At 36.3% G+C, this 23,648-nt stretch overlaps 1 protein-coding gene across 1 annotated transcript in view; it reads right to left on the reverse strand.

The window, feature by feature from the left end:
* The window catches only part of CBLB (Cbl proto-oncogene B, E3 ubiquitin protein ligase), a gene marked incomplete at its 5' end in the record, with an annotated part of 58,437 nt that extends 43,635 nt beyond the window's left edge, over window positions 1-14,802 (reverse strand). The window contains 2 exons of the mRNA XM_010138407.1: window positions 2,841-2,997; window positions 14,656-14,802. Of these exons, the coding sequence (XP_010136709.1) occupies window positions 2,841-2,997; window positions 14,656-14,802 (304 nt within the window). The remainder of the gene's footprint in view (window positions 1-2,840; window positions 2,998-14,655) is intronic.
* Between the last annotated feature and the right edge of the window lie 8,846 nt (window positions 14,803-23,648).

Raw genomic sequence — 23,648 nt, forward strand, 5'->3', positions numbered from 1 at the left:
TTCACAAAAGCATTCTTTCTCCTGTTGTGTTACTCTCAAGTGCATGCATGTAAATCCAAAAGGATAAAATATTCAATACTTTGATATTTTGTTGGACTATGGTAATATAAAATCTTGCTACAGTACATTATAAATTAAATTCAGCTAGCATCCAAATTACATGGTTAATCGTGACCCTCAAGCTCCCAAGTTGATAGTAGACAACATCTTCTTCACATGCCTGGGCTCTCTACAGGGTATCACACTACAGCAATACCTAGAAAATGATGTGACAGTACTACTGAAAAAATCAAAGGGCAAGAACTCACAGCTTGTCTGGTGCACACAAAACACAGAATTATTACAACAGCAGAAATGTTAAATGGGAAAACATTTGCACACGTTCTCTTCTCTAAAAGTATTTTTGCATAAAAGGACAACTTAACTGATCATTTTAACAGTGACAGAATTAAGTTCCCTTCCTTCAAAGCATGGGCATATTCTGCAGTGCTAACTATCTCTGGTCAGGGAACACAGTTGCTTAAAGTTGTGCATGTATACAGTGGGGAGGCAGGGGGAGCAACTTCCCTTTTACAGGATCTCCATAAAAAGTAGCCTTGCTTTCTTCTGTGAAAAAGCATCCTTATGATTGTAACTTTTCTGTAACACAACCCACAGTTGGCAAAACAGTATTTTGATTACTTAAGCAATAGGGATTTTCTCTCCGTGGGTGTACGCACACATAGTTACAGAAGCTGTTTAAAAATTAGAGAAGTAAAATGTAACCTCTAGGAGAGGTTCTCAGATCAAGTTCACTACAAGTTCACTTCCACAGTCTGGCATCTATTGCACCAGTTGTTAATCTGTTTGGCAAAAATTCTCTCTGATTCTTTGTTAAATTAAAAGTTTATCCTAACCAGTCTTCTCTCTTTACATATAGCAGTACTGCTAATTCCCCTTTTCTAGCACGAAGCATGGTAATGAATCAAACCAGCAATGGCCTCACAAAGAAACTAATGCAAGCAGATATTCATTGGTTCACAGAACAAGGAAAATAAATTTAATTTGAGGCTTCCATCTTCAAGTTTAATGCAATCTATAGGACCCTATATAGGGTCAGAACAAACTGTTACTTCTCAGATCACTGACTTCTTATTTGATCTTATATTTGATGTACAGAGTAAAACAAAACAAAAAATCCCAAACCTTGTTATTATTCATAAGCAGAATGACTAAGTGAAAAAAATTCCTACAGAAAGGAACTTTAAATAAATGCATTTCATAATGATGTATGTTGCAGCCAACAGGCCTCAGACATTTTGCAGTCAAGTCTGAGATTCAGATTTGGGCTTAATTACTAACCTGAACATCATATTACTTTGCCAAATACTGAATAAAAGGGAGAAACTTTGACCAAGTAGGAACTGATCCCAAGGCAGCAACATTCAGACAGGAATGCTTGATCATATCTGGCTCGACATAAAGGGCAAAGCTTAGGGTGATTTTCCTAAAGCAGCATAAAATAGTATGATACCTGTTCTCTAGTTTATTATTTCATTAAGGAGAACAAAGTTTTGTTCAAACCTCCATAACCTGTGTGTGTTTTAATAAGCAACCAACGTTTGTGGTCAAATTAAACAGATTACTCACAACATAACATTTTCAACTTTGATACAGCTTTGATTCAGAATGGAGAAAGGATGATCAAAATCAAAACTCTGTAAGCTAGAAGCATTAATCATCTCCTGCCAAATCTTAATATCAACTTCGTAATGACACCCTCTCCCATAAGAGCAAAATCAAGAAAGTTAAACAGAGATTATCACAGAATAACATGGAAGATGGAACAATCCTATGGACCAGACTTTGACATAAAATAGGTATTTTGAACATATCTCCAACAGGCTAAATTGGAAAAGACCTTTAAGACTGTCGAGTCCAACAATTAACCTAACACTGCCAAGTTCCCAACTAAACCATGTCCCTAAATGCTTGATAACCCTTTCAGTGAAGAAATTTTTCCTAATATCCAATCTAAACCTCCTCTGGCACAATTTGAGGCTGTACACCAGTTTATCACTGTATGGGGTAAAGTAAATGATCAAATATATCATTGTATACCTCAAAGATTCCTATATACAAAAGAAATACCGGAAGTGATAAATTCAGAATCAATATATCTAATATGGATACACACCAGCACAGCCTTTTATATTGAATAACATACTTTATGCATGTTCTGTAGAAGGGACACAAGGTTAACAGAGGCATGTAACATACATACAAACTTATTTCAGATAAATATTACCTATTAACAATAATACAATTATTGCTATTCCCAAAGATAGTCCCTTATTGTAAATAAACAAGAGATTAATGGCAAAAATATTTTCATAAAGAAAAGAGTTAGGCCTACATTAACCCTAAACAACCCAGTCATATGCAACTTTCCTTATGGGTTTCTAGAAACACTTCATGTATGTATATATAGGTACAAAAGCACAATGAAAACTCAAATAAAACTTAGACAACTACCTGAAGGTCTATATTTCTAGGAATGCATTTAAGAATAGCAACATCTAAGTAAGCAGCAAACAGAAAGATATTATAATCATACTAAATAAATTCAGCAATGAAGCAGGTGTTGCTGGACTCTTTCAGTTTTTCAGATCTACATGTTGTTGTCCCAAACATCTCTGAAGGAGTAAAGGATTAAAAAAATTGCATAATTTATTTCTGAATTCTAGTGTTTCAATTATTTCAGATTCTCAAATAAATCTGCTTCCTTGACCCATAGATACTTGCCACAGGGCACTATGCTTCCCAAATTTATACAAGTATCTACAATTTTCAAATCTTACCTGAAACAATCTAGTGAAGATATCAAATTCAAATATTGAAATGTAGTCATTGCAGGTCAAGTCAATAGTAGATTTAAGAGCCATGGCTTCCAAACCAGAGCTTATCTGATGAACTTCATGAAGGCACTGCCTGAACACTTTCCATGGCACTATAGTTCTGTGAGACGGACGAAAATAATAAAATGTAATAAACCGACATATTTAAGATTTGATACCTTATTTACACATCAGAACTGGACTTAAATGGAACGTTAATTTGATTTCTCTACAAACAAACAAAAACACTCTAACAACTTTTCTGAAAGCAACCTGAGCAAACAAAAGAACAGTTTACCTTTCCTTGACACACAAAGTGTAATTTATTTTACAATAAATATTCAAGCTTCCTTAGGAAGACAACAAAAAGAATGCTGCAGAAACTGAAATATCCTACCAAGCAGGTGTAGTAACCAACCTAACGTCCTCTCAAAGATTATGTCAAGGACCAGCTCTGTACTTGTTAAAGAACTCCTTTCTTCACAGTCTCTTTTCTCAGAATGATAAGCATCAATGTAGTATCCACGGTGATGACATTTTTTAGAGCTGTAGCTCATAAACACTGGTCAAGTGAGCTGATAGCAATCAACCAGATAACACCAATACTGGCCCAAGGCCCTTCATAGCCCGTGACAGTTACATGAATATTAGAAGACATCTTCTCAGACCTTCTCTTTCACACATTCTTGCAGGATAAGGAGTATTTTCAGACAGTATTGAATGTGGGAAAAGGTGGGAAATCAGAATAGAAGGAAATTAAAACTATCTAATACAAAGCTGTGTTCTGTCAAATTCAGTTTTAATTTGCATTGTTAGAGATAACGCAGATTATTTTGCCAACCACGTGCTTGTATTTGGAATCTGACATAAGGTCAATCATGTGAAAGTGCTCTGTTTTATTACTTTCAAAACTATGACAATTTTTTCAAGAATAGCAATTCTTCTTCTCATGTCCTCAGGGCCAAATCAACATTTTGGAAAGCCATAATACCTTCTTTTAAAGAAGTTCTGCCTCACATTGAGAGCATACTGTATGATATTTTTAAAACATTTTAATTAACCAAATATAACCAACATGTAGCTATTAACCAATACGTAAGTACTGTCAGGATTTGACAAGATCTCACACATTTATAGTAACATTTCATTAACAACTGCTAAAATGACAAAAGACATGAGCCTCTCAAACTCATCAATATTTTTTGTAAATTTTATTAGTTCATATTGCCTTATTTTTGTAAAAGCCAAAATATTATATTCCAGTTTTTCTAACTATTTTCTTATGTGGAAATGTGTTTTACTTGGTAGTACATTACTGTGGGGGAAAAAAAACCCCAAACAACTGTATTAAATTGGTCCTGCATAACAAACATTACGCAGTTAACCTAAATTAAAACATGCAGTAATTCCAACTACAACACTACAGACACACTCTTGTACTTCTACTGCATCAGGCATCCACTACATTTGTAAGTGCAAAGGTATCTACTTGTTATTTGGAGGCTTATATTGAGAAAGTCATAAATGATAAAATGTGAAGTTTAATAGATCTCAAAAGATACTTTCATCTGTGTACGAAAAACAGGAAACCGCAAAGAGCTGAAGAGATACCACATCAGAGGCCATTTAAGAAAGAATGCACATCATTTTGATTATGGTAAAGAGAGAATGAAGCACTGTGCTATGTTCAGAGAACAAAGCTGAAAAACGTCAGTGCACTTGTGGTGTCAAAGTTGTCTTAGTTCAAGTACTTACTGCTTACTTAGTTTTTCTAACTGTGGCTCTGAAATGTTTTCTGATTCTCTTTGTAAACCACCCTAAATGGTTACAGCACTGGGATCATGCTGAAATGGGGTTAGAAAGATTTTTTAGTTTGGTGGTTTGGTTTGGGTTTTTTGGTGGGGGCGGAGGGGTTGTGTGTGTTGCTTAGTTTTTCGCTTTTTTAAGATAATAACCCTTGAATAAAAACCAACAGAGAATCTATCAGGAATGATTATAGCTATACTATACCTTTAGAATTGCTTTTTCATGCCTCACCTTAGACAGTTTAATGAAAACACGTTCATGAGATGTAATTAGTAAGTAGGATTTTTAGCTATCTATTCACTAACACCCTGCAGCCCTCAAACTCCAACAACAACAAAAAACCCAAAAGTCTTCAGGAGAATATGATTTTAGAGCTCTGCTAGCTAGTACTTTGGCTAAGACAGAAACCAGATGTTGGGAAATGAGTGATCAGCTAATGAAGTAACACCTGAAGTTATTTTGTGGGAGTTCTCCTAGAACAACTGTCTGAAAAATGGTGATCCTCATTTAAAATTCACTAAATTCAGCAGATTTTCTTCTGTAGCTTTGAAAGCAGAAGATAAAAGACCTAAAGGTGAGAATTTGTTGTTGAAACACACTAACTCCTATTTCTCAGCAGCTACTCTTATACAGCTATCATTCCTGAATGCTTTGAAACAGCACCAGCCAGAGATCATTTCTCCCCCAATGTCTCTTCCCAGTTTATATATACAAATTGTTGCACATTTTTCAGACCTTGCAGACAGCACTCTCACTGAAAATGAGGGTGTTAGCAAGGCTTCACAAGAAGGATTCTGCAGCATCCTCTCCTCCTGCTCCTACAGCACTGAAATCTGGTCACCTGTCACACTGAGAAACAACCTCCTCTGGCAGAGATCTAGGAGGAGGTCATGCAGAATGCTTCCCGCTTTGATGAGGGGGTGAAATGAGGATTGAGATTTTTGTAGATGGCTGGTAAGTTGAGTTTCTGATTGAACTAACATTTCACTGCTGTCGTTTTGTTGTGTTTTAGGGGATATACAGCCTTTAAAGGCATGTTTTCATTATTCAAATCTAAAGTTTGTTTGGAAAAGAGGCAAGAGCAGTGGGAGAGGGAAGGGAACAGGACCAATCAAACCAAGGTTGAGATCCGGACTGTCCTAGTTAATAGCATGCTTAGATTGCTGTTTTTTTTCTTTGGGTTTGTTTGGTTTTTTTTTTAAGAAAAAAAAATACTACCTTTATAGAAAGAAAACCAGGATCCTATTTGTAATGACATACTGTCTGCAGCATTGAGCTCCTGAACCATAGAAGGTAATTCTCATAAATATTCTTGTATATCTTTGTCCTTGTAATATTTGTTGCATCATGCCCTAATGATACCCTGCACTAGAGGCTAGCAGGTATTCTGCACGTACCTCATGCTATTAGGCTGACCTGTGGACACTTGTCTAGGAAGAGATGAGTTAGTCATCTCTGCTACAGCTCATCAGAAAGGTGTGATTTGACATCCCAGTAACATTAGTTCCCTACAGAATTAGGTTGAGGCAGTGAAGTGTCTCAGTATTTCAGGTATTTAATCACAGTTACATAAGTTACTCCTTGCAGTAGAGCACACATGACACTGGCTGAGACAGCGTTCTGGGGACTGTCAGAGGATGGTACACCGTGACTCTACTTTCTTCAAATGTTTGACGCCCAAAGTTAAGAGCCCTACTACACAGGCACACATTATGAAAATAGACCCAGGGCTTTGGTAACAGCTTCTCTTTTTATAATATAATTCAGGGAAAAAACCCAGGACACTGAAGTAATACAAAAATAACTGACTACATTACATATACATACTGTTACTGTGCCACATGTTACTTTATTATAACCTTCAATTAGTTCAGTATCTTCAGAAAGATAATTTTAGAAAGAAACAAAAATATGAAGGAAGCTGAAACACACACCCTATACATCAGGAAAATATTATGGAGGACCTCTTACAAGGAAAATCTAATCTCTATCTGCCAAACTTTTAGGAAATGATCCATCCATACTGTGTCTTCGTATTGTCTTTCCCCATTATCAGTGTAGAAGCAAGTCTATTCCAATTTAAGGGAAGAAAACACAAACTAAACTAAATTATTCTGAATAGTTTTTCCTGAAAAGGCTTTCTGTGCACATCTTATCTCTCTCAAATCAAAAAACAACCCTATCTGAATGTTGGCATTTACCTTGGGACTGTCTTCTTATATAAGAGTCCCATCAAAAACCCTAAAATAAGCCATTTCTCCTCTAACCCTCTAAAAATGACACTTTTCCACATTTCTTCTGCCACAGTAAAATTAATTAGTGTATCTGAAGAATGATGAATTAAAAGATGTTCTGATTAAAGCATAAGCTTTTTAAAAATATTTTTGTGTAGGATGGTATCTATTTACTATTACTGACACACAAAGGAAAGTGTCACTCTACAATCTCAAATTCAGTGTTTTAAATGCCACCCACGCAACTTCCATATGCCTAAAGGAGAAGGATTAGTATCCAGCATGTCATTTCTAAGCAATTTAGCAGAGAAATTTAGGTCCTCCCTTCCCTCCTGCCCTGATCATGTGCACATAGGATTGTCTTAAAACTCTCTGAATGTTGCTGCATTATTAAAAAGCAAAAAAGACATTACAATAAACCTCAATAGGAAGCAAATATTTTTCTGAGCGTGCAGAGTACAGCACTTCAGAACTGCAGAAATGCAGCTATTCTAGGATGTCAAGTGACACTGCTCCCATTTGAACCAGAGCAGACCACAAGTATGACTAGGAAGGTAAACATGCAACTGTTTAACTTACACTTACAGTGAAGGTTTTTGTCTGCAAGAGTCTCTCAGTGTTGCCAGAATACATAAAATGAAAAGGGCATTACTGTATCCAGAGCAAACTCAAAAATATTCGAGCAAATACTGACCCAGATAGAACCAACATTCTTTACAAGTCTGCAGTGAGCAGTGTGGATTTTGGTTTATCTTCACTGAACAGAGCATTTTCTTAAGACTGCTGCTTCAGTTTTAAGTGAGAGACCACATGTTTTCATGGCTTCTGAACTGCAGAGCAAACAATTGATACACTGAAGGCTTGAAAAGTTCAGTCCTAAGGGAAAGAAGGAATTCTGCCATATCGTGCCAGTACAATCATTAAAAAGTGACATCACGCAGAATAAATATAGATGAATCTAACATGAGAAAAGAGAAGGTAAAAGAGAAAATGAGCCGTATGAAATGGGAAAAATATAGTATCAAGAATATTCACTTCCAAAGCCACATAACTGGACATTGCTGGAGAGACAGCAAGTTACAATTTCCTCTAAGGCATGCAGGAAGTCTGCATTTCCTGAAGTGTCCCTGAAGGGATATACTTATCTACGTAATTCCAACTCGGATCTCTAACCACAAATCCAAAGTACATCCATGCTTTTGCACGTCCTTTTATACTTCAAACACTGCCTCTCCTGACTATCCATCAAGAATCTGTTCTCCTGTCGCAATCATGTGTGCCAATTATTACAATTTTCTTTCCTTTTATCTTTGTCAATGCAATTTTCTTATTCTTAGCCACACAGAATAGCTGTGAGGAACACTGTCCTTTTCTGGGTTTTAATCATGTCTTGCAGCTTTCCATTGACTAGCTCTTCTCCATATTATCCATCTTCTTGTTCAAACTTGTTTATCTCGTATTTGTATGAAAAATATCTAATGAGATTTATGTCTCACTAGCACCCAGGAACATTACCTTCTGCCTTTAGCTCAAGATTTTACACAAGGCTACCAATTTTCCATACTGCTGAACAGCTGAGGGCAGAACTGTCCTCTAAAAGCCCCATTCCCTGTTTATTTCCATCTCTTCAGAAGTTCCTGTTGCCAAAACACCTGTCTTGATGGTGATGAAGGCTATGGCACTGGATCACTGCCTCCTTCATCTTTATCTTTGGCTTCCCTTTGCTTTTCAGTTCATACCCAGGTTTGAAGCTTTCTAGGCCAGGACCACCTCTTCAGTCCATTTTTTCAGTGTTCTGGCAACACCAGGGCTCTTGGGCACTATCAGCAGCAAGAACAGGAAATCAAGTAATAAATTAAGGGGATCAACAAGGTGTTAAAATCTAGCTTATCTGAGATCTTGCTTTGACAGTTAAATGATTTCAAGCTATGTTGTGCATTGTGGGCTGATTGTTTTACTGCTGCTTCTCTGAACTCAAACCACAGAGGCTATGTCTCTTGTCTCCTAAGCCAGAAAGCACTGACCACAGCGGATCCTCAACTCCTCAAAATTTAGAATATCAATCTGAAATACCCTGTTTAACTGCTACTGAGAAATTAATAGCCACATTTTTTCCCTAAATTCCCATTAAAAAAAATTCAGGCCTTAGATGGGGGGGTGGGGGGGAGTTGGAGGATCAGAGTATTAAAATAGTAATGTGTGACTCAAGCAGTAAAAGAATTTCTATTTCCTCAGAAACGTATGGGGAAATCCATTTGTCTGACAACAATAACAGAAATGCTTTCAATTTAAGGTTTCACAATGAAGAGTAAAACCTTAGAAGTTAAAATAAATGGCAGAACTATGGATAATTTAAAGAACGTTGACATTTCACTGCTGATTCATTCTGCAACATGAAGACAGCCACAAATCACAAATTTCAGTAGTTACAAAGCTCTGCATGACTTCACTACAGCTTTCGAATTCAGAGGCTGGAAAAAACTGTTAGGTCAAGACGCCCACTCTCCTTCTCAGTTCAGGATCGCTCCCCATGATATTTTACACATTTTTTTTCAGAAAACCAGTGAAGATGTAAGGTGCTATTAAAACAAGTGAATCAAGGGGAATCAGGGGAAATTAACATCAAGCACTATACAGTGATAAAATGCGGATAATGAAGAAGCTATCAGATTATGTTTTATATGCATATTTACAATCTACTGGGGGTTACTAAATTATCTGTAAACAAATGTAACTGCTGATTACATGCCTTACAATTTCACAGTTCCACTTAACATTACTGTTTAGCTGTACATTTAACTATCATTTGCTTCAGTGCAATTATAACAGTAAACCATGGGTGAAGATTCACTCCACTAAAACCACTTGCTTCAATAATTGTATTCTAGTAATCAGTACAGATTCAAAAATCAGGTCTTCTCGATTTCACTGCTTTCCTGATTGTGACTCTATCAAGCTCCTTCTTGATATACATCTTAACCTAAAATCTTGATCTTGACCATGGTGTAAAATTTGTGTTAACTGATTCCTTAGTTCTTTTTCAGCCAGCTCCTTTATTTAAAGAGGCTCTTTTCCTCCCCATAGCCTGTGAATACATCAAAGAGGTCCATTCTTAGCCTAATTCAGTAACTCAGCCTTTGCAAAGTTCTAACTGCTTCCTGATTCCAAAATTCTCTATTCCCTTTCCTGCCTGATGACTTTTCTCTGTCAGTTTCCTTAAAATCAATACACCAAAATCATCCGGGGCCTTCTATTTGACACTGCTGACCCCCTCACCTTCCTTTCTAATTTGCCTTCGCAGAGAAATCAATTCCTCTCTTTCTTTCTTCGGCATACTGCTATTGTCCACATTCAGGGGTAATAGTTTTACACTAAAAGTGAGGAGATTTAGACTAGATATAAGGAAGAAATTTTTTGCAATGAGGGTGATGAACCATGGGCACAGGCTGTCCCAAGAAACGATAGATGACCCATCCCTGGAAACATTCAAAGTCAGTTTGGGCAGGGCTCTGAGAAATCTCATCTAGTGGAAGATGTCCCTGCTAGGCAGCCTTTGAAGGTCCCTTCCAACCCAGAGCATTCTATGATTCTGCTTCTGCCAAGATAATGCAAATATCATTATTGCATATCTTGATTTATCAATCCTCCCTATACATTCCTAAACCCCATACTAGTCTCTCCATATCCTTTCCAAACATCGTAACACTTCCAAGATTTCCTCTTCTCCTCTGAAACATGCAATACCGGAAAATCTCACAACTGTAAAGGCTCTTGACCAGAGTCCTTTTGCACTCTCTGCTTGTGTGAGGGCTGATGATTTCCATTATCAACATACCCGCTGTTCTCACAAGCACCTTAGCATTCTCTCCCATCCAAACATCTCTAGCTACTGACATTATCTAGAAGTTTTGTAGAGGTGTTCCAGAAACCCCAAACTTGGAGGTATGTGAAGGCCAAGAAAGGGTGAAGTTCTCAGCACACTGCTCTATGGAGCCAATAAAATTGCTTGTTGAGTTCTACGCCTGTGTTTTCTACAGAAATTCGAAGAGCAGCTAGATGTGTGATTATCAAAGACTTGAAATAGTTTGCCTAGTCATTTATTTTCCTAATGAGTTTGAAGTCATGTGATCATACACCTGACTAGCTTTAAACACAAAGAATGATTGGATCCTATGATATTAAGAACAGGATGACTAAACTTCCAGCTGCACAATTTTACAGCAAGTGTTAAAACAGACAAATGTAACCAACCAAATTAGAAGTACCCCATTCATCAGGGCAGAGCAACGAAAGAAATCAGGTATATCCTTTTTTTTTTTTAACAACAAACTTGTCTCTTAGAAATTGTATCTTTTAGATTTCATTCCTCAGCAAATATAATATATTGCTTTCTGTAAATAGAAGCGTAGGTCATATTTTCAAAAATTGAAAGCCTAAGAGTTGACTTAAAAACATAAGACTATTGATCTCCTTATTATTTAGAATATTTCAAATTAAGAAAGAAAAAAAACGACATTTCATAAATATCAAGGCATAAAATGGATTATATAAGCTTCCGATTCATTGTTTAGAAATACAAATTTAGAAAAATTAGATTTAGAAATATGAAATATTATATTAAACTGAAAAAATAAATTAATTTAATAGTTCCAATTCCCTCTTCTAATCAGATCAAACAACACATCAGAATTATTTCTTATGCCACAGTTTACCCATGAGAAGACAACATCTAACACAACTTTTTATTTATGCTCTGATCTTGCACAGCATTACTGATTGACTGCAAAGTAAGGGCTGCTTTTTGAAAAAAAGCGAGGTGTTCAGGCTTGCCCTGTAAAATAGACATGCAGCTGGGGAATATACAAGATAGTTGCTCCCTGCGCCCCTTCATTGCACTGCATACCTAAGCAGAGTTGGAGGTTTCAGGTAGTCCTAGGGGCCTATCTTTAGGGTCAGGTTAGAAACAGATTTTATCAGTTGTTTGCAACACCCAAAATCTTCATGTAGGCTCTACTTCTAGGGAAGTGATACTAGCATATTTGCAAACTAATTTGTCATAACAGGCACACTGTAAAAGATATGTCTCACAGGCATACCTGCCATATATTTCTAAATGGATTAGAAAATAATTAACATTTAAAAAGCTTCAGGCATTTTGTTTAAGAAAGAGATTAAACGTAATGCCAAATAAACCTTTTCCTCCTCTGTTTATTTGACATACATGCTGTTACATGTTTTATAGTTACTTAAGCACAATTAACCGAAGTGAGATAATGGCAAGCCTGCCAAGCACAAATCAGCTGTTCACTGCTTAGAAGACAGGTAACTAACCAGCTTCAGTTTATTAGAAAACAGCTGGGAACACAAATAACAGCAGTTATTTACCTAGTCTAAAAGTAAATCACCTGACAACTCAGAACTCAAAAATCTTCCAGGCTATACTAGATGACATACGTAATTAACTGGACGTCCCAAAACTGCCCTGACTCCCAGGTGGTTTTGGTGCATGGATGCCTTAAACAAAAAACCCCAAACCAACCAAATAAAACCCCCAAATCAATCCCACTCCCTCCACCCCCCAAAAAATCCCAACCCTGTCAAAGCACATACGGGGGAGGGGAGGAGGTCAGCGTGCTAGTACTGAGAGTTCTTATTTAAAGTTGCATTTTCTGAAGAAATTTACATTTGCAGGAAACAACCAAAGCATATAAAACGGAAGAGCTCTGGGGCCCTGAAAAGGATGAGAAAGAAGTACTCCAGAGGATGTCAGGAAAAAGAAGAGTCAAGTGTGAACAAGAGAAAGATAAGGGTAGAGCTGAATTGTTGAGATGGACTGATGCAGCTGAATTAACTTATTCTCATAAAAACTTATCAATATGTTACAGTATCCCACTGTCTGACACTTCAGGTGCCTATCTATTGTGCCATCTCACAAAGGAAACTGGCAGGATCACTGAGAAGAAGCTTGAAGGGAAGCAGTTGAATCTCACTCAGAAAGTACCAGTTAGTAGACAAACCCAAAGAGGAACAAGATAGTGAACAGGGAAGACGACAAAACTGGTTAAAATGAGATGATAGAAAGAAATAGCAGCTTGCAGAAGATCAGATCTTTAAATACCAATGACAGAAATGAAATTTATGATGAAGACAGCTGGTAAAGGTTCATTCAAGGACAGAGCCTAAGAGAAGAGGACCATGAGATTTGTATTGAGAGTTGCTAAGCAAAGGAGAGGAAGAGAAATGATCAAATGGTGATCACTAGTCATTTTTTTCAAAGCTCCTGATTCTTTTTTTTTTTAACTGACATGTTTTTTAAAAGCCTCATCTGATACAGACCCCTACATGTCCTGTAAATCAATCCTTCAGATAACTTTATCTGAACTTTTGTACGGGTTTTGAAGATCATCTTCACATTAAAATAGGTAACAAAACACAGTCATATTCCTTTCCTCTACAAAAAGAGGATTGATACAGCAACTTGATCAGACCCTAACATTATCTACATGGGAAATAAATTTATTAGAAGACTGAAGTTACCAAATAACACTAAAATGAAACCAGAAAGCTGGAATCTAGCAGTAGGTGTGTTTAGCAAAAAAAGGAAGTGAAACTGTTGTAAATTCACACTGAATAAAGTTAATTTGCAAAAGTGCTAACCTACTATGCTGCTATTCTAAATAAAGAATAAAATGGTTATTTAAAAAAATCTGCTCAGAAAACATAACAGATTGTTGCAGAAATTTTCTCTGGCTTGCTATGGCCTACATTGTGCAAGATATCAGACTTGATAATTATAACAACTGCTCCATTATACTGTACAATATACAAATCTATTGCGATTTCCTTCTTATGTCACTGTTAGAGTAATAAACATTCCATATGAGAAAGTGATGAAGTTGTGCATCTCCTACGAGCCTCTATCTGTATCAAAGAAAATTGCTTCCCAGAAACAAAAAACCCCACACCCATGCCTCTCTACTTCTAGATTTTCAATTGCATTTGCTGTGAAGTTTTAATCACATATCTGTAAGTTACACTTAGCATTCATTTTATGACCCATTCTTGACCAATTTTCTCCAAAACTTGCTTTTGATTAAACCTTCTGACACATCCCCAATATCTCTTTCTGTAACAGAACTTGAACAAAAGAAACATTAGTCCCCTGTGACTACATTATTATCAAATCTCTTTTTCCTACAACTGCAATAAGTATAATAAGGGATAAAAACATTATTTCAATTGCTTAAAAACCACTAAATATTGTAGTAGTTCTAAAGGTAAAGATGGGATAAAGAAACACTCCAATATCAAGTTCCTAACTCAGCCTTTAGAATTATAATTTGCAGAATATATAGGTTTATATATATTATAAACATAAATGGTATTTTATGATTTGCCATGTATATTGTGAAAACAACGTATTATCTTCACCCGAGAATGGGACCGATAAACTTCAAGCAGTATAGTCTAATTCATGACTGAATGTAATTGCCTGTGACAGAACTGCCCACATTTTTAACCATTCTTTGAGCTAATTACAACATTGGGAAAAAAAACCTTAAATAATTGTTATTAAAGAATTTAGCAATTTCACTTAATTTAAATCCTTGGACAAGAAATTAATTTTAAAATGCCCACCCTCATACTTAGAAGCAATATTTGGATATTTGAAAATATCAATCTTTTTCATGTGTATGATTATAGAAAAACTAAGGATTTTACAAAATGTTAGAACTTACTTATCTCCAAAGAATTTTCTCCAGAAGTCTGCAGCATCAGCTTTGGTGATACGAAAGTTATCCCCCTGGAACTGGCCATTTGGAAAAATGGCCTTGATTTCTGCTAGCATGTGGCTGAATATGAGGGATAGCTTGGTTAGGTTCCTCCTGCAGATGTAATAGGAAAAAATAATAATCACATAAAATTCTTAAAATTGAATCAATGTTGCAGTATCTCATATATCCTACTTATTATTTGTGTAATAATTGTTGTGAGACACAAGATAAACAACTGAAAACACATCAAAGAAATACAAATCAGATGTTTGTGTTTCCGTGAATTTCTGAGGATGGATTTATCTTAAGTCTCCATGAATACAAAAACATTTGTTCATCAACAGAACAGATTTCAGTTTTCAACTGCATATTCCAGATACATTTCTGATCCCCATTAGGACTAAACTTGTGTGTTTCTATTTCCCTTAATCATTACAGAAGCAGGAATTTATACTAATTAGGCCACTAATATATTTAAAAAAAAATAAAAACCACTCAAGAAAGCTCAAAATATAGTTTTATATGTGACTTCAAAAACTATTTCAGCCCATGTTTTTAGAATTATAACACAACACAGGACTAGGCTTCCTTTTTCATTCTATGACAATTTTATTCTTTTTACGCTTTCCAGCTTTCCCTTACTGCCGCTACTTCCTTTTCTCTTTATAAATGCCTTCTGACTAGTTAAATCTTGCTTTCAATTTCCAGTTGTGTGTTAGGAACACAAATCAAGCTTTTTAGCTATCAGCTGACTTCCATAAGCTTTCCAGACTTGTATCAATTAATCAAAAATTACTAAGTTTTCAACATGGAAATCCCATTTAGTATAGTGCAAGAACATAGCATCCTTACACACAAATAGTCATCTAGTATGAAACACTCTGTGGGAGATGGGGGAGAGAGAGGGAGGGTGAAGCAATCTTTATGAGGGTTTCGTTCTGGAGACGATCTTTACAGCAAAAAAGGCATAGTTTCCCACCTGATATATGAAATAGAATCCACTCAGGAGACTGAGCAGTTTCTGATGAAGAATTCATATTCTTACATACTTTCATAAAGCATTTTAACGAGTTCGTAGTGCCCTGTGTCAAGGCCATTCACCTTTCACAATCTCAGGTACTACTTAATAGCGTCTCAAATAATTTAATGAAAAACGTATCATTTACATGATTAATAAGCATTTTATTAACTGCTTATAGACCATATTTTAAATAAATTCAATTTTATTCATAAGTCCACAGCCACATAAAAAGATTAAAATAGATTTTTACATATGCATAGCAACTAGCTTTCAGAATGCTTAAAATCTCAAAAAGTTGACAGATTTCCTGGGGTCTCCCTAAAAGAACACTCAACTTAGTACTAAAGCAGGAATTATTTCCACTAAATTTGTGAACAACTTATAACAGAGATTTCTGGGGAGGCTGTGTGGCAGATTTTACTATAGGTTTTGCTACCAGAAAAACTATTTTTAAAACATAAGTAATTTAAAACAAACAATCTAACCACTGATGAATACATTCTCCCTCCCCTCAAGATTCAGAATGGTTATAGGGCTAATTCTTTCAGCATTCTTTAACTTCTCCAGTATAATCAGGTGTCTATAATGATAATGCCCAACTGTTCCTTATTTTCTGGACTTGTTCCTTACTCTCCCCCTTCCTTTTTCCTTTGTACTTTAATTACACACGTGTTCTTTATTATTTTACTCCTCCGAACTCAAGCCTGATGCGGAGAGCAAGCAATGACTATTGTAATGTGGCTTCCTCAGCCTTCCCAAGACCCAAGATTAAGCAAGATGCTTTCTGTACTCAGGACGGATGGAACATGATTCAGTGCAAGTCTGAACAGAGCTCCCCCTTGCCTGGTACATCATGTATCTGTCTACATTAGCAATGTACTGTGCTGCAAGGGTTCTTTTCAGGTATAAATTCACCTAGTGAGCTTGTTGACTTCGTGACGCTTGAGCCCTGTAGTGAATTAAGGGATAAAGTCACATACAGGTGCCATGTGGGGCACTTCCTTGCACAGAAGGGAGCGTGTGTGTGTCTGCCCAGACATGTCCATGTATGTGCACTGCCTGTTAGATACAGCTGCACACTATGTTAACAGAACCAACAACTAGTTGGAACCAGACAGCACAGTGTAGACATGTATTCAAATAGTTGTAAGTAAAACGCAAAGCCTGTTCTTTCCCTGTTTGAACAGCACCAGTCACTAAGTGCATCAATACGTTTTCATTTCATTTTACAAGTAGGTTAAACAAAGAAAAAAGTAAAATTACTTTTGTTTGCATTTGTATAAACAAGCTAAAAACGTTTTGATATCAAACTAAGATAACTTCTTTTTGTCTGCCTGCAAAGTTGAAACTTGAAACCAACTACAAATTTACCTGTGTCTGAACATACATCACAGCATGTATGTGCAGCAGAAAATGGCAAATTCTTGGCCATTTATATATGTTAGCTGTGTTTCCTTCTTAAACCTGATTTGCGTTGTACTAGATGATTACCTCAAGTCCTTCTTTGGCATCGAATAATCATGATAAATCATGCCTTAACTTTTCGCCACATATTTTTTTTCTTTAGAATTGTAAAGCACAAATTGCACTATCTTTGCTTACATATGCTTAAGTGATACCACATCTCAGTATCTTACTGAGACAGAGATACAAAGCTCAATGACTGCAGAAGTGGTTTTCAAGGAGCAGAGATGGTGACATCAGGGTGGGGCAGTGATTCTCCCTACCTAAATACTTCATTCTTCTGACAAGTCTAGCCATTTTAGCACATGTCTTTTTGCTGTCTTGTGTAGGGCTTTCCCAGGGCATCTCAAGAAGCACATAGTCTACTTTTTCCACTTGGCAGTCTGTGAGACTCCTCTTCCTAAGTTAGGATGACTCCTTTTTCTCCCCTCATATAAAAAGGAAGCAGTGACAAAAGACTTCCATGTTATTATCTATTTATAAATATATGACATGGTATTCAAGTCCGACTTACTTGAAAAACAGTAACTAAAACTGTCATCTTCGACATGTTGGTGAGTAATCCTATCCTAGCGGAAGCCAAAGAACTGTTCAGTCTGAGCCACCTATTTTAAGTCTCATCTCCACCACAAGACTGTAAAGAAACCAATCTTTATCAACACAGTATACATCTCTGTCTGTAACACAGCCTGTTCTGGTCACAGTCAAGACTGTTGTAGTGGTAGTGGGACGACTGTACTGGCAGTCTGGTGGCACAAAAGTTGAGCAGATACATGCTCTGGAGACACCCTTTGATTCACTGGATTCTAGCAAGGGAGAGATCTTAAGGGATCATACCTGAGATACACATTAAAAAAATTCTATTCAAATTATAGATAAACAATAGGTTTGATGCTTTAGCAGCCAGCCTTCAGGGTTTAAAACTATAATATACTTTCACTGGCAACAGTGAGCAGATTAGAGGTGTAATTTCTTTCCTCAGCTGTGTAGAGCATAAAAATCTTTATGAGAGTGAGTTTCATGCTGACAAGAAAACCTTCTCTTTCAGAAAGTAAAATCAAGTATCACTGCCTCTTCACACCAAATTGAACCGAGATGCTCATTCTCTACAATGTAGTAGCTTCGTAGTATGATTTAAGACTAATTTAACACTAAATGATGCTATATCAACTGCATAATGCAGGTCTCTTCCATATTATTTGCAATGTACTCAACACCTATTACTCGGTGTCTTTCCTGTGATTCATGCATAGTTTTCGCTATACTTTCTTTTGCCAACTCTGTTGCCACATAGTTCAAACTCCTTGTAGAACTTGATTTCTGAAGTTCCAGTTTTTCAATCATACTGCATTTTGTTGCTATACATGGTTGCACATGACAGATCTACTGAAGAATCAACAAGGTTTGAACCAACTCCAGAAGGCCCAAGATATAAAAATGAAAAACTGAATCTTCATTTAGTATAAGCTTGTAAAGGTTTAATGAATCAGTAAACATCTTGAATCAGAAGAAGGATGCATTTCCTTGATTCCAAAATTAATCTGTCTTTTGGAATTATACCTCATCAGAAAGTTTTCTAAAATACAGACATTAAAGCTTGAAAACAAGAATTGTGGATTAGTTCACTTTTCAGTAAATGACTATATTCTGAATTAATTTTCTCTTCACCTCTATTGAGAGGGGTCAGGCTAGAAAATACCTCAAAGTTCTCATAACTGAAGAAGCAGTCCTATCCTAGATCTATTAAAGAGGAAAGTGAATCACAACCAGCATGCAGTAACACACATTTGTAATCACTGTATGAAAGCTAATTTTACTTTTTGGAATGCACTACGGTCTAGCAAACAGACCTGGACAGAGAATTAGGGAATGTCACTTCCCTTCTGCCACTGGCCTGATTGATGAAGTGGGAGGAACACCTGTGCCCTGCATTTACTGCCTGCCTATGTGGATGAATGGACTAAAATACTTGGAGAGCTCCAAATATGCTTGGCAAAATCAGCAACAGACGTAAATATACAAAGCAAGGCATACAGCTGTGCCTTCATCCTTCATAATTACTGGACTTCACAGACAATAACCAAGACAAAGTCATTTTAGCAACATGTACTTACATCTCACACAACAACCTGAAAATGCATAAACCTGCTTACTTCCTGTATGTGTACATTATTTCTACTTACTATCTCCCATGAAAAACAAATATTTTGATTTTACAACTACACATATTTCAAGAAAAAAAAAATAGTGTAGAAAAGACTCTTTGCAGTTATATCATTCCAAAAACTAGGTTTCTGCTGGGTTTCCTCCTTCATTGCATCTAGTAAGTGTTTAATCTTTCTGCATCTACACAGATATATTTTGTTAATCAGCAACCTGCTGTAATAAACAATACAGCAACTTTCCAAGCTCCTAAAATATAACTCAATCTCCTGGCACAGAAAAACAGATTTTAGAGACAGAACAAAATCCGTCCACCATCTAAAAATATTTTCCAGATAGATCTCACACAGAAGTATACTAGACTACTACTAAATAACAGATAATTCCTCTAAAATTTTTATTTAAAATAATTGCACAAAGACAGCTCTGTTAGCTGACAAAATTGCAAATCATAACTGCTTATGAACCAAGATAAAAGAAAGTTTGAAATGCCTTCATAGGGTGAATTGTTTATTCTAACTTTTAAAAATCCAACCCCCAAATATTAAAGTTTCAAAATCCAAAGCATATGTACAGAGCTCATTTCACATAATTAGTTATATTCAAAACAGATTTCTTTTCCATATGCTCAAGTTGCTGTAAAACACAGCGATCCTACAAAATACACATTACTAATTTGAAGGGACAGAATAGAGTCTTGCAATTCAGGTACAAAAGAGGGAAGCAGAGACCCATGTTCTGAGCTCTTCCATTTTGTGCCCCAGGCTTCAATTCTGTGAAGAGAGCCCTTTGCAAATAATTTCATATTTGTATTTTGCCACCACGAGGAAAAATCATAGCTGCTCATAAAGGCCCTTGACAGATTACACTTCCGACATTAACTGACGAGAAGTGGCACAGACAGGAATGCACTAAATTCAGGACAAAAACAACAAAAAAAAATTAAGATATGTGTGAATTTCTGAAGGCATGGGATCATGACTAAAAATGATAGATGATGCCAGCAGTTCAGTCTTTATAATCCAGTACAACCCTGATTCATTTATCCTCCTTCCTCTTTCAGAACTTCCCCTTTGTTAACAGACAATAAACATACGAAGAAAAGAAAAACAACCCAACAATTCTCATCCTCTCCTCAAACACCACCACTCCACCAACCCCCCAATGCCCCACAATGCTGCTGTTTTAGAAAACTACAGGTGTAGAATACAGTCAGATAGTCTTAACAATGGAGATCTCCTAAACACTTCAGGGGAAGTAAAGGAAACCAAAAGTTCCTGTCAATATGCCTGCAGAGGAAAAAATAAACAAACTGTCTACTGTCATATTTGGCAATCAACTCAACACTGGATCTGTGCTGTTTAAAAGCTATACAAGGACAGGGTACTGTTCAGGGGCAAAGTATATGGGCCTATTTTTTGGATGAAATATTCCTGGGACTACCAATAAGGGTGAGCTCTACTTCCTACTTGTGCCATTGACTCATAGAAGGAACACAGACAAATAATTTTGCTGTGGTTTAGTATTCCTCATCTCTAAGCCCAGAAATAAAATGACTGCCTTAAACTTGGTGAGGCTCAGACAATAATTAAATTCATCATATGTTAAGCATGAAAAACTAGTATAAAGTTGTAAGAAACTACCTGGAGGCAACTACTACTTTGCCTTGAATCCTGAAGGAGTTGAGCTTATGAGTAGGAAAGCAGTATCCTTCCCTGAATGTCTCTCCATGAGCCTCTAACAGATACATGACTATTGTGCAAGTCTGTTACAGCTGTACTATTCACGGTGGATATCAAAAGGAAAAAATGGCAGATTCTGGGTAAGATTTGGCCAAGGATGCTTGGGAAAACAAAGAAAGTTGATCACAATGTCACCTTGAATTTTCCTCCATCTTTTCCTTTGCTTAAAAATCATTTTACACTGATACACCAGCTTCCACAAGCAGTCTGGTTCCTTTTGTTCTCATATTTTAAAGACCATAAGAGTATAAAAATGCTTGAAGAATTCAAAATTTTATTCCATCTTTCAAAACTGCTTATCAACTGTCATTGCTTCTACAGCAGATATTTGCTGCCCCATTTATGCAAAAAAAGAATGAACATAATATACCATAGCTTAGTAAAGAAAATGGAATATAAATACAAAGAAAGGAAGACAGCCAGGGTGTCTCCAAATCTAAGACTCTCTACATCTCTGCAAGTGATGAGTTTGTCTACTCACTGATCTTTCATTTACGAACTGGCATGCTATTGCATCCATTAGCATCTCCTAAGCAAAGCTCAATCCAAGAATTATACTTGGGTTTTGCTATGCAAACATGCCATACAGCAGTAATCATTAATATCTCTAATCAGGTAGGCTTTACAGCCCACCTTTTGAAAACTTCTCTGCTATCAGTTCTGTCCAAAGGACAGTTATCCAGCACAGTTGAATTCCTAAAGGTATTCCTAAAGCAATTTAATATATTTTCTCACTAGTACTCAGTTATGTGAGAAATAAAAAAAATCCATGAAATGAAAATGCAAAGAGTGTTACTAGGAATTGAAGTAAAAAATGAAATACAATCTGCATAAAGCAGAATGTGAGTTGGCAAAAAATGAAAAAAGTGTGTTGACGAGCTAAAGATCTAAATTTTCCCCATAAATAGTCATTATCTATTTACTTCCGCAAAACAACAGAGGTTACAGGAAAATCCTCTAGAGAATGCTACTCAGAAAGAAATTTGAATAAAACTGATCCAAGTATTTACAAGTATAAATACTTCATAAAGGACAGTCAATTCTATTGCATTAGAAGCAGCAACATAAACTGAAAGCTAACAGATTTATTGATTTTACTACTGAAACTTCTAATTGAGCTACTATATTATCCTTGCAAAACACATGATTTTACATACCTAATCTGAGATAAAATAGAGATAAAACAAACAGGGCTGGACACTGATTTGTTTAGTTTTATTTGTTACTTTTTAACAGTCAGCTGCTTTTCCACTGTGGTTCCACTCATCAGTATCAACATGTTATTTAGCACTGTCCTGCTTCCTCTATGCTTCCCCTGTAGACGTCTTTGTCTACCAAGAACCAATGTTATTAACTGGACATTGACTTAAGTGTAAAACCAAATGTCTGTAAGTATAAATGAAACTGAAGTTCTCACAGAAATCCCAGAAACAAGGGTGAATTCTGTTTGTGAAAAGTTTAAGCCAGTGAACACATAAATTTATAAAACTTTCTAAAAAACGAGTGAATTAATATGAAACAAGAAAGAAAAAAATTAGCGTTCTTCCACCATCTTCCAAATCTTTCTGAAGTGGAAGGACTATTCAAAAGAGACTTGGCCAAAATAAGCAGACTATTAAATGCAGAGTTGTGGTTGGTACAATTTTTTAGTACTTAAGACAGTAAAAATTTTGAATTTCACTGCAAAGTGAGGTCACTACTATAATTCATTCTATACACATACCAGAAGCATAACTGCTAGCATCAATAGGTGTTAACATTTCCTCATATAATCATCACCCTCATAATTCTTGTGAGGATTACTTGGTTTGGAGATTATCTATAGCATGGATATAGTACATTCATGACAGGACAAGCAAAGCTGCATGCAAAAAGGAGTAATTTGGGTGACTGTGGAAGGGACACAAGGCTGAGTTTGGCACAAATCCTGCCACAGCCAATGGCAGCATCCCAGAGGTCAAGGATGGCACAATGACATGCTGATGTGACCAAATGCTTTATCTGCTTGACAGCTATCCAGCACAAGCAAAGTGGCTTAGTTCTGTGTTTTGCTTCATTTGGTTTGCTGTCACCCAGCAGCAGGAAACTCAGCGGTTCCGAGGTGCTAATACCAACAAAGCACACGTGCTGTATAGCACCCTGAGTAATTCTGAGTTTTCAGGCCTGCCTGTTATCTCAGCAGCAAACAACTGATTCTGCTTCACTTTTTTGGGTTGCAGTGTGCTATTTTCTTACATGGAAACAGCCCAGAACATGTGCTGCTTGTACAGGCTTGTTCTTTTAGAATATTCTGTTCACTCTACTACCTCACCTTAGAAAACATAATAACATCATGTTTTAAGTCAAATAAATTAAAAAGAGAAATAAGTATCCTTGGCAACAGGCAATATAAAGTACTTAATTTTAAATTCAAAAGCTATTCAATTCTGCAACAGTGTAATTTGTGTAGACAAATCTTTCTGATTGTTAAACAGTTAATCTAAAATTTTTCAGGCTTACTGCTCTTGTCACACTCACTCACTGTGGAAAAAAAAGTCTGCAACACAATCTAGCCATTTCTGAAAGCA

Source organism: Buceros rhinoceros, unplaced genomic scaffold (genome assembly GCF_000710305.1).
Source record: "Buceros rhinoceros silvestris isolate BGI_N320 unplaced genomic scaffold, ASM71030v1 scaffold9796, whole genome shotgun sequence".
NCBI lineage: Eukaryota > Metazoa > Chordata > Aves > Bucerotiformes > Bucerotidae > Buceros > Buceros rhinoceros.